A 12,396-nucleotide genomic window follows, 5' to 3' on the forward strand; every position below is an offset into this window, starting at 1 on the left:
ATTCATGACTTTCATGATGTTACTGCATAAAATCGTCAACTTACAGGTTAGTTATTGACCCAAGCTTGGCAAAAGCTCTGCTGTGAATTTCATGGATCAGGTTTCTACTCAGATCTCTGCAATTGTAAGAAGAACATGTTAATCTTTTCAAATCACCTCAAGTTGCAGTTACTTTGACAACACTTTAGAATCTGAGGTAGTCACAATATCCCTGATAAGATAACAAAGATCTTTAAACTTGTCCTACAACATCTTGTATGTTTATGGCGAATGCCACTCCTTCATAAAAACCTATTTCTTGGAATGTGTTCCATGCAGCCGTAATTCTAGTTGGCATGTGTTTCAAAACAGTTGTGAATTTTCTCTACCTTATCATCCTGGTACCAGTTCAAAAATACAAATGATATTGATATAACCTTTGCTACTATTAACTAGGTGAGGAAAAGCTCAGCCCCTGACAAAGCTGAAAATAAAAACAGGTTTCCGATTATTTGCCTTCTCAAAGGTGACTGATAAGGTGCTGAGGGAAGACAAATAATCAATATGCAAACAAGAGCATTCCAGAAGGGCTTCAGATAGCATTCTTTTCCCAAGCAGGAAATAAAAACCCTATCAACACAGAGCCATGCTATATTCAGGAACACACCCCGAGGAATTCTGATATTACAGAAATAATAAAACAGGGAAATAATCTGCAACCACACTTAAACTGAGCCTTAATGGAAATTTAAAGATTGGGTAAATTCATGCCATGACACATCTCTCTGAGAATAGGAAAACCCGACCAACTTGATTCCAAATCAGGAAGAGGCCAGCTTTTCATTCTTGCTGCTTATCAGTGCTCTAGAAGTGATGGCAGTGGGGGGCCAGCCCCCTTCCTCACTGCTCAGACCCAGCAGCAAGGAAAGATCTGATCACCCAACCAGTAAAACATTTTCTAGTAGAATGCATTTTTGATTTCTTAATGGGGATCCACTGGAAAACAGAATTCAATATATGTAATCTCACTTCCCTGTCAATTTGTCAAATTTGTTCTGTATTTAAAAAACGTTCACCAATTTGGTGTATTGTGTTTTCTGCACTGAAGTTCTATGAAAACAGTGACACGGTTTGTCTTGGTCGTCTCTATATGCCCCAATGCCTAATAGATACTTGGCACAAATATACACCCAAATACAAACAATTTTTTAATGGATGCTTCTTCTGCATATTAGCTGTATCTGTCATGACAGATACCCCACGGCAGACCCTGTAGAGGGCCAGATAGTAAATATTCTTCACCTCTGGGGTTGTGCAGACTCCACTGCAACTATTCAACTCCACCACAGCATGAAGGCAGCTCTAGGCAGCACGTAACAGGCCCGCTGTGCTCCAGTAAAACTTCCCTTACGCAGACAGGAGGCAGGCTGCACGGGGCCCGCAGGCTACAGTCTGCCTACCTCTGCAAATGGATTTGCTGACCTTGATATTACGACTTGAGAACAAACAAGCTGCTTCTCGCAGGTTATACACATGACACTTGTTCACTCACCAATAGACAGTATCATAAATTAGCTAAGGTAAAAAAATACCAAAAGTAGAGTATTTATAAAGGACCATGTGGTTAAGTTTGAACAAGAATATTTACACCTAATAAATCATATCTTTAAGTATATCATTAACACGGGAATTGTAATGATATGTTAACCTCTAGCTTGTCAAAACTTTTATTTGTCTGTAACAACCATAGAGAAACTTACAGAATCCTTAGGGATATCAGGCCTTGAAAAGTACCTTCCTTTATTTGGTGGATCTGATTACGCTGTAAAGAGCTAAAAAAGACAAAGAAGAAAAGAATGAAAGGAAAAAGAAAGAAAAGAGAGAAAAAAATTATTTTCTATTTTGAAAAATAATATTTCCCAATTAAACTTTTCTAAGTTTAAATACTTATTCATAAGGAACCCTGATCTTGTTGAAAGTAAAGAGAACTGCTGTTTCCTCATCTCTAAGATGAAAGTGTTACACTGACTGGTATTCCCTCCCAAATTTTACTGAGAGTTAACACACACGACTACACTCCTTCTCAACCGCACACGGTGGGGAGAGCAGGAAGACAGCCCACCATCATGAGCACTAGGACAGGAGGTCAGAGAAAGGAGGAGAGCACTATGGGAGAATCAGCGCCTCCCTCCCCAGCTCCCCATCAACTTCCACCGGAGCCGTCCTGTACCTGCGCATAGCAGGTGCCAGGATCACGTCTGGTTTCTCTCATCAGCCAGGACCAGCTTTTGTTTTTTTTTTGTATACATCCCCCTCCCCAGGTGGTGTCTCACAGAAGGCCTGGTGCTAATAAGTGCCGGCTACATGAACACACCTGGCACAATCTGACATTTATTCATAGGAACACCTGAGAATATGAATTTCTAATGTCTTAATGTTAAGGCCGTTTACTTAAAATAGGAAATAATGAATTAACAACACACCACAGCAAAAAAAGTAAGTCAAAGACCAACTTACATTTCTTCCAGAGCATGGCAACCATTAAAGCTTGGAAGCTCTCTTATATTGTTGTAAGACAAGTCCCTTAAAACAATGGAAAGGAACACATCATTTTCATGTTATCAGAAGACTAGATGGAAAGAGCTGCACCCAAAATCACGGAGAGCAGCGCTGAGATCTGCAATGAGGGGAAAAGCTGAGCAAGAAAAGCAACTACTTTCTTCTTGAGACTTGTAAGCTCCTAGAGGACCTCAGGAAACAGTTAAGATTTGCAAACTTCAAGTACATAATGTTGAGTACAGACAATAGAAAATACAATTTAAAACATTAAGTACATATAAAATAAATATATAAAAATATAATACAGAAAATATATAAAAATCATGTTTAAGTGGTAGAGTTATAAGTATTTTAATTTATATTTTTACAATATTGATTATACCACAAATAGTTTCTATTATTTACTTAAAAGGCTATAAGAGGGGGTCAGCCCCATGACATAGTGGTTAAGTTCAGCATGCTCTGCTTTGGCAGCCTGGGTTCGTGAGTTTGGATCCCAGGCGTGGACCTAGACCATTCATCAGCCATGCTGTGGCAGTGACCCACATATAAAGTGCAGGAAGATTGGCACAGATGTTAGCTCAGGGCCGATGTTCCTCAGCAAAAAAAAAAAAAAAAAAAGCTATAAGGGGAAAGGTATGCATACTCACATTTTCAACAACACTTACATTAGATCAAATATTGGGACTAATTAACTCCCAGTTAATCCCACTGCAGTTTTTCCTCAACAGTAATCAATGTGTTTGATACTCTGTGACACCATTTAATTAGTAATGCATCGCACAACAATGTTTCAGTCAACGACAGACTGTGTATATAACAGTGGTCCCATTAGACTAGTACCATATGGCCTAGGTGTGTCATAGGCTGTATAACCTAGGTTTGCGTAAGCACACTTGACGATTTTCGCACAATGACAGAATCTCTGATGACACATTTCTCAGAATGTGTCCCTGTCATTAAGTGGCACATGACTGTACTTGGTTCATCAGTCAGTCAGTTATTTCCTTACTCTCTCCCTCCACTGAATACTTATTAACAACTTAGTAACTTAATTGTTTGTTCTTGCGACATTTTTACATCCTTTATTTACTTTTAATTTCCAGGTCAGCTAAAAGTTTCTGGAAAGCTCCATACTTAGTTGGTTCCTGATCTAAGAAAGATTTGGCCTCTGCTTAGGTTATGGATGAAAGAGCAGGGTATGGAGAGAAAACACCTCCAATGAAACTAGAATAAGGACAAGGAGTCAAGAGAAGAAAAAGTCAAGGAAGAGCGCAGCTTGGTTTCACTTTGCTCAAAGTCAAGTCTCAAGATGTGTGAAATATACAATTAAACCAAATTCCAATGCACGTTACCTACCCTGGGGGGCTATTAACATACCTGCTCATTTCCATGAAAGAAACAAATAAGAACTAATTAGACGTTAAAATCACCTAATGAAAATAGTTCACTGAAAACAGAAGTCAACATGTGTGAAGTGTGTAAAGGTATGAGGAGGGAAGGAGAACCTGACTTACAAAGTCCTGAGCATCTTCTGTTCTTGGCACAAATTACTGGATATGCTGCTTATCTTCGTCCCTGTCAAGGTCCTGTGGAAAAACACAGTTCATCTAAGAAATGATTCAAGTTGAGATGGTAAACAAAATGCTACTCTTGCATAGAAAAATAATGCTCACATATTTGCATAAGTACTAGAGCCTATGTCTCCCACTGCTGATCTCTCCCTAAAGTTAGGCACATGAGGGGGCCAGCCTGGTGGCACGGTGGTTAAGTTCACATGCTCCACTTTGGTGGCCCAGGGTTCATGGGTTTGGATCCTGGGCGCAAACCTAGCACCACTCATCAAGCCATGCTGTGGCAGCGTCCCACATACAAAGCAGAGGAAGACTGGCACAGATGTTAGCTCAGGGGACAATCTTCCTCAGGCAAAAAGAAGAAGATCAGCAACAGATGTTAGCTCAGGGCCAAAAAAGTTAGGCATGTGTGCAGATGAATTATTAACCCTCAATACCAATATCATTTTCATAGAAATGCAGAAAAGCTGGTGACACGAGATGTTAACATTGACCAGACAATGAGCTTGACTTCTCACGGGCCAAGAGAAAAACACTAATCCATGGTCAGCCTGACCACCATCAGCTCTAAGTTCTGTGCCTCTCACACCCAAACATACGAAACCAACTTAGCATCCTCTCCTGCCCCCAAACCCTGCTTCTGTCCTTCCTTTCAGTCAGCCCGACTCAGCATTCTGAACGTTCCCCTCCCCTTGTATGTTCCCATCTGCAGTCAATCACCAGTTCCCGGTCTTTCTTCCTCTGCATGGCACCAGCATCTGACCTTCTCTCCCCATTTTTACTGCTACTGTGCAGATCAAGGGTGAAATGAGGCAGAGAGGGGTGTAGGAGTCTCAGACTGGCCACACCGAGGAACTCCAGTGACAACTGAAGACACAGAACTCCATGGTTCAATGTGTTCACTGAGCCAAGAGGACTATTCCCAGGGCCTCCTCACCGCTCTGCCCAACTCCAGTCTCTCCTCTTCTCACGCCACCTGCTCCATCTTTCTCGACACTTCCAAACTGCCTTAAGAGTCAAGTTTAAACCCCTCAGATCAGTGCTTCCCAACTTCACCCTTCTTACATCTTAGCGCACATGAAAATCATAACATTTATGTGGCGTACTGTGGTAAGGCTCCTCGTGGCTGGAGACCCCAGCCACCTTGGGCCCCACCTGGCTGTCTGGACAGCTGAGATCATCAAGATCTTGGATGCACCTGTAACCCATTCACAGACTACCCACTGGGACACTTTGCGATAACCAAATGTTCAGTGTTCAAGACTTGCCATTTTAAAACTGACCCAGACAATTTTCCACATTTCTCCATCTCATTTCCCATTCTATTATAAACGTGCAATGCCAGCTGGATTTGATGAGCTGTATGCCATCCTTGAGTATATTTTCAGTATTCCTCATTTAACTAAATCCTGCCTTTCTAAATAAAAGACCCAGCTCTGAGAAACCTGACAGTACTCAACTGTGAAACATTTCCCCTCCTCTGATGGTCTCCATGGACTGTGCCACTTCTGAATTCCTAACACACTGCTTCTAATTTGGCACCCAGTTCCTGCCTTATATTTTCAGTAACCTTTTCAGATCTTCTCTCCACATACCAGGCTACACTCTCCCTGAGCCGACTGACCCCACACCCAATATATCCACTTCCATGCATGATATTCACAGAAGGAGATGGTAGGAATCAACATAAAGTCGTCATCATGACCGAAGACCAGAGGCCAGCAGGGGCCACACTTACAGGCTCTCCAGGTGGACGGTTCCAGTGAGGTTGGGGAAGCGCTGCACTAAGCTTGCGCCACGAATGACTCTAAGAAATTGGGAGAGAAAAAGGACTTTAGAATAAAAATTTCCCATAGATAATATTTTCATTTTACTTTTTAAACAGTTTAAAATTACAGGATTACTATACCCAAAAATAAAATTGGTTTTCTCTCTTGAATATACCTAGAAGTGTGCTAAGTCAGCCAAGTGTTCACACAAATAAGAATCATCATAAATTTTCAGAATTGCCCTTTGGACTTCCACCCAAGGAAAAGAAAATAAAAGATTTTGTTTTCTGCAGCTATAATAACAAAATTCTAGTTTTCCATTAAAGCAATTGTATAAACATTCAGGTTTGTTTTAAAATTTGTATAATACTTACAAGGAATGCAGATCAGATAAATTGTGAAATGCTGAGTTCCCCACAAAAGACAGAGGATTATCATACAAATGTCTGTAAAAACACCCAAAAAATGAAAAGTTTTCATACGTTCACAATCTATGTTCACAAAGTCCATATATCTAAGAGCCTGAATTTTCACTCTTCATCCAGATGTTTGGCATCATAGAAATATAGCTTCAGAAGATCACATGTTAAAAGAAACTTTCAAAACTACTTACATAGTTCTTAAGAGTGGATTACCATCAAACGCTCCATCAGGGATAACAGAAATAGAATTACTATGAAATAACCTAAAAAGACACGAGAAAAATATTTTGAAATGCATATTCCTTGTGAAATAAGTTAAAACCAAGTATCAACTACTGTTCAGTATTATGTAAAACACAACTGATAACGACTACATGAAAATTTCAAAAGTGTGCAGAAACTGAATTTTTAATTCCATCTCATCTTTTTCAGGACCAAACTTAATTCTTTTTAGGCCCACTGCTTAACCTAGTCTCCACCAGGTCCCTCACCTACCTTTAGCTGTTGCTTCATCATCAAAGAACTTTAGACCATGAGATTCAAAAGGTGGTCTAGCACCAAGTCGCTCACTCGCCCACACTTAGTCTGTAAGCAACGCATCCGAGGGGCTTAGCTGTCATCTCATGACACACAATGCCTCTTATGCCATATACATTCCTATCTCTGCCCTCGACAAATCCAACATCCAAAAATGCTGTCTCACTCCTTTCACTTATTTAAATACGTCCATTCAAGTCCACTCAAATTCCTTCTCTTTGGTGATACCTTTTCCAATGACCCCAAGCTTCAATGAGGTCTTTTTCTGGAATGATTTATCTATCCTATTCATTCGGCACTTATTTCTACCTAGAAACTGCTATCTGTGTGTCTTAGATGGTCAGTCTCCCCAGTGAAACCAAGACTATAAGATTCGAAAGGCGCAGACAACACATTAGGGATGCTTTCCCCAGAATCTAGCCCAATACTGTAATGTGTGCTCAAAATTGTCCATCCCGGCCAAGATAAAGTAATCTGCATGATCGCATTTGCATTTGTAGTTGTGTGTTCTGGTATATGCAACGGAACAAAGATGTTCTAAAATGTCCTTGTTGGAACATTAAACGCTGAGTCTAGGGATATTAAAGCAGAGAGAGAGCAAAGCAATACTCACAGCTCTTTCAGGCTGGGAAGCGCTTTAATAGCCTGAGGAAATTCCCCCAAGTTATTATAATTCAAGTCCCTAGAAAAAAATAGGAAAAATATGTAAGAATATTGAAGAGTGGTAACAATTTATAAGGCATTTTGGTACAAATGGGTTTTTAAAAAATCCACCCTCTGGAGGTTAATTCTTTCTTTACCGACCATATTGCCAATCCAAACACTGTACGAGTTTAATTGAATTTACGCATCTTCTTAGAATATTGAATAGAAAAAAGAATCCTAATTCCTCTACAAAGTTTTTAAGTCAATAATCTTAAAAGTTCCAAGAATTCTCAGAAGCACATATTACTGGTGCATTAAATAAACAAATCATCTGAATGCCATTTCTCAGGAAATTCACCATAAAACAGAATTTATACACTATCCATTTATCAATGACAATAGCCTGAAACTGAGGTTTCCACTTGACATTTACAGTGGCTTGTGAAATTCTGGCATGAGGGCCATGGACCTCTGCCCTCCCTTCAGAGGATGACCTCTGATAAGTATGAACAAGGAGAAGGACCAGGATGGCTTCACAAACTGTCATCCTCAAGGAGGGTACCAACTGTTGAAAACGTTCATATTAAGTAGGAGCGAGAAAAGCCATAGTGATCTGTATGAAAAGTCTTAATTCTGGGTATGTTTAAATTTTAATTTCTTTTAAACCAAAAGAGCATACTGGCATATAATTAGCATGGTAAATTTTAGAATGAGAGGAAAAGAAAATCAGAAGCCCAGATCCTTAGAGAACTATTTTGTTTTCTTTTTCTACATAGAACGGAAAGTGGCAAATAAAAATTTAACTGGGAAGAAAATGTTTAATTTTGTTATAATTGGAATAGTACACATGGTCTAGGATCCAAAGACCTGTCCAGTCTCTGTTATACTAGTATTTATGTACTTAGAAAAGGGGAACTGAGTTTGGAAGAATCTTCTTCAAGAGCTTCAGCTCACAAATATCCACTGATGTTCACTATCCTTTAGTTGTTTAGACAGGAAAGTGGATTAATAGAGTACTAAGAGATTATAAGTCTTCTCGTTAACTGATGGTTAACCAGAAAATTCGTAAAACAAAATATTACAAACCCTTAGCATTCCAATCAGATGTTACTCACCCATCTAATTGGGACATTCTCTGAATCATTTATTACAGCACAATGGCAAATATTATAAACTCCAACTAAAGCCAACGAATATAAATTCAAATAACAGAAATAAAGACCCTACTCTCGATTACGCACAGCGGCACAGTGTCTTTAGCTCATACCGTGTTGCAGTGTAGAGTTGAAGCAGCCAGAATACCAGTTAAAGAATACTTTAACTAGTAGAAACAACGACAAAAGTATCCTAAGCAAAATGGAGAACTTCACCGCATTTAGCACACGAAAGCAGAGACAGGATTCAAACCCAGTGCTAACAATTAGCAAGGCAACTGAGATCGTGGAAACAAACAAACTTTTTCTAGCATGAATTTTATAAGGTTCAAAGTTCCAAAACTGTCTATCATACCTTTTAACAAAACCAAAATTTTTGAAAAGATATACTGCTTGGCAGATTGAGCTGTTTTTAACATGTACTTTCGTAAGAAATATCAAGTTCAAACTTGCATGCCATTTTTAACCATAAACTTAGATTAGTTTCATAACCGTGTTATTTGATGGCAAGAACTTAGTCATGTATCAAAGCAAATCAATAATGAGCTGAACTCAAGGCCATTATTTTTTCCTTTTTGTGCAGTGAAATACAAAATTGCACCATTAACATCACAATGTGATCATCCAAAACATGAATGAACTTACAAGGTCTCCAGGTTATCCAGTCCATCAAAACAGTGTTGACCCAGGCTTTTAATTTTATTATTATGAAGATGCCTGTGGAAAAAAGCATCAAAATGACTTTTGCATCACCCAATAGCAACTCTTATAATGTTTTATGTGTCAAAATTGGTATAGCTTAAAGGAATGGTGTAGCTAAACATTTCAACTCTTGACTAATGGAAAACAAACAGCATTCAGTAGTTATCTCTCGACGTACACCACACAGGATCTGATTCACTGAACACAGAATACCAATGGAAAAGGAAAACATCTCTAGTGGAAAAACAGTACACACATGGAAGATTCTTTAAATACTACCATCCATATCAGAAGTTGTTTTTTTTTTTTAATTGGCACCTGAGCTAACATCTGTTGCCAATCTTCTTTTTTCTTCTTCTTCTCCACAAAGCCCCCCAGTACATAGTTGTATATTCTAGTTCTAGGTCCTTCTGGTTGTGCTATGTGGGACGCCACCTCAGCATGGCCTGATGAGCAGTGCCATGTCCATGCCCAGGATCCAAACTGGCAAAGATGGGAGTGCGAGAACTTAACCACTCGGCCACAGGGCCGGCCCCAGAACAAAAGTTTTCATGACCTTTTAATTACATGAAGTGAAACTGTGATGAGCTCTCACATGGGGATGTGGGGGAAACGATCAGTGAGAATCGGTAACAGATTTTAAAAGAAATGCCACTTTATTATGTCCAAGCTTTAAAAGATTAAAAACACAGAATCATATACTCTTTGAACAGATAAGTTGGTAATAACATGAAATATCGCTGAAACTTCTGTGATGATATCTTCTGTGAGCATCTCAAAAGTATTCTGCTTCTTGTAACGCTGAATACATTGGGGCTACACAAGTAGAGCTGTACACGTGTTTGCTGAATGACTCAATTTCTTCTACAAATGGCCATTGATTTTAGAGAGAGTCCACAGTTATCATCAGATGTTTAATTTTTTAATTATCCTATTTCGTATTTTAAAAAGTCAGCACATCTCATTTTTTAAAAAAGGCATCTCCTCCAAATACTAGCCCTTCAGGAACATACTCAGTGAGGTACGTTCATAATAATTTGTCACAAGAAACCTGATTTATCTCCAAATTAATACAAATCTATGATATTAAAAGAAGTGGAGAGGGGCCAGCCCAGTGGTATAGTGGTTAAGTTTGCATGCTCCACTTTGGTGGCCCAGGGTTTGCAGGTTCAGATCCAGGGTGCAGACATACACAGCACTCATCAAGCTATGCTGTGGCAGCACCCCACATACAAAATAGAGGAAGATGGGCACAGATGTTAGCTCAGTGACAATCTTCCTCAAGCAAAAAGAGGAAGATTGGCAACAGATGTTAGCTTGGGGCCAATCTTCCTCACCAAAAAAAAAAGGGGGGGGGGGGAGTAGAGACTTACAGAACCACCAGGCTTGAGAGGTTGGTAAACGCAAAGTCAGGGATGCTTGAGATCCTGTTGAGAGCCAAGGTCAGTGCCTGCAGAGTCGGCAGATTGCTGAGGGGACGCACGGGCACCTCCGTCAGGCTGTTGTCATCCAGCCACAGATGTCGTAACTGAGCGAGCCCCTCGAAACTGTCCTCGGGGACTGAGGTAATGTGGTTGGCATCTAAACGCCTGGCAGAAACAGAACAACCGCGTTCAATAACGAATTCTAGCAGAATGAGTCAATCCACGTCACACGACTCTCAGAGTTTTTAAAACCAAAAGGAGTTATAAAAATGGCAGGGCCATGGCAGGGCCATAGAGACATACCTCTAACTTCACTAGGTGCTCATAAAATTTAACAACTTTCCTGAGATCAGTGCATAGAAGTCAGTTCTTCCTTCGTAACAAAGGGATGAATCCAAATCTGAATGCTTCAAGAATCTTTGGCTAAGAGTAACTTTCTGGGAGAACAGTATTAAAAAAGAAAATCCTCACACAGCTCGAGCTGGCATTTTACATTTCAGAATATATTATCAAGAAAACAGAAAAGCAACAAGAAGAAACTAAGCTGAGTAAATAAGCTACTTTACTTACAACTTCACATTATAACTAATATTTGACATTAAATTTAATTGCTCTTCTGACTTGGCACCAAAGGGGAAAAAAATAAGAAAATATTTACAAAAATTTTTTAACAGTAACAAATCATTTCAGTAGATTCTCAACAATCCTTATTACCACCAAGTTAAAAATGCAGGTGCCGGGTACTGGCAAGCAAATTTCTCCTCTCTCAGCGCTAACAATTCTGAAATGTTAGTTTGTTAAAATTAACAGTTGTCAAGAAAAGGGCAAACTGTCTATAGGGAAAATTAAACAGCTACTCTGATCAATGTTATTGTGGCTTGAAAGCTTCTTTAATTTTTCCAAAAATTTTAGAATTAAGGACATCTTACTAATATAATAGAATTTTTCATACTTAAAAATCTGAAAATCTGGAAAACGAAGTCCTAGGTTATTGTTGGCACAACCAGGCCTAATTGTTGGAAAAATCGCTTTTCAACACAGAGACAGCCTGGTATTAATGTGATGGGGGCAGACTGCTCCTGCCAGGCAAATCACAGCTGTCTTCACAGACCCCTCGTTGCTCTATCTTCACTCCTTAAATTCATCCTTCACAGGCTGGGACCTCTTAGTGAAAATTAGGCAACACAAAAACTGGTGGAAAGTCAAAATGACAGCAAATTCTTAAAGAAAGCAAGTTGGACAGTTTTCAAGTTCAGGAAATTCTGACTTTCAGTGGTTTCTGTGCCTCCTGCTTCCTGCTGCTGGTGCAGCTTCAGATCCTGCGCTAATGTCCAGGTGAGCAGAGAGCCCCAGGGCCCAACTGTCCCCCCACCCCCACCCCAGATGCGGGCTCCCTCCTGGAGGCAGATGAGCAGGCGTCACAGGCCTGCAGGCCTGGTGAGGATCCAATGGATGTGTTCTGTTCTTTTCGATAAAGTCAAGCTAACTGGGAGATCACTGAAAAGCGAGAGCTTAGGAAACTGAGCAGCTGCCTTAAGAATCCACTTGGAAGCAAACATCTTTAGGCCTGTTTATTCCTTGGGCTTTCTGGAACGTATGCCTGAGCAGAGACAGGCATCCTTGATATGACA

The 12,396-nt window shown here is 39.8% G+C and overlaps 1 protein-coding gene across 1 annotated transcript in view; it reads right to left on the reverse strand.

Annotated features, from left to right (window-relative positions):
• LGR4 (leucine rich repeat containing G protein-coupled receptor 4) overlaps positions 1-12,396 on the reverse strand; it is a 95,139-nt gene that overhangs the window by 7,120 nt on the left and 75,623 nt on the right. The window contains exons 5-14 of the mRNA XM_023646195.2: positions 10,715-10,930; positions 9,285-9,356; positions 7,454-7,522; positions 6,495-6,566; positions 6,256-6,327; positions 5,851-5,919; positions 4,056-4,127; positions 2,497-2,562; positions 1,740-1,811; positions 45-116 (exon numbers count right to left, since the gene is read on the reverse strand). Of these exons, the coding sequence (XP_023501963.1) occupies positions 45-116; positions 1,740-1,811; positions 2,497-2,562; positions 4,056-4,127; positions 5,851-5,919; positions 6,256-6,327; positions 6,495-6,566; positions 7,454-7,522; positions 9,285-9,356; positions 10,715-10,930 (852 nt within the window). The remainder of the gene's footprint in view (positions 1-44; positions 117-1,739; positions 1,812-2,496; positions 2,563-4,055; positions 4,128-5,850; positions 5,920-6,255; positions 6,328-6,494; positions 6,567-7,453; positions 7,523-9,284; positions 9,357-10,714; positions 10,931-12,396) is intronic.

The sequence above is a fragment of the Equus caballus genome, chromosome 7, assembly GCF_041296265.1.
Source record: "Equus caballus isolate H_3958 breed thoroughbred chromosome 7, TB-T2T, whole genome shotgun sequence".
NCBI lineage: Eukaryota > Metazoa > Chordata > Mammalia > Perissodactyla > Equidae > Equus > Equus caballus.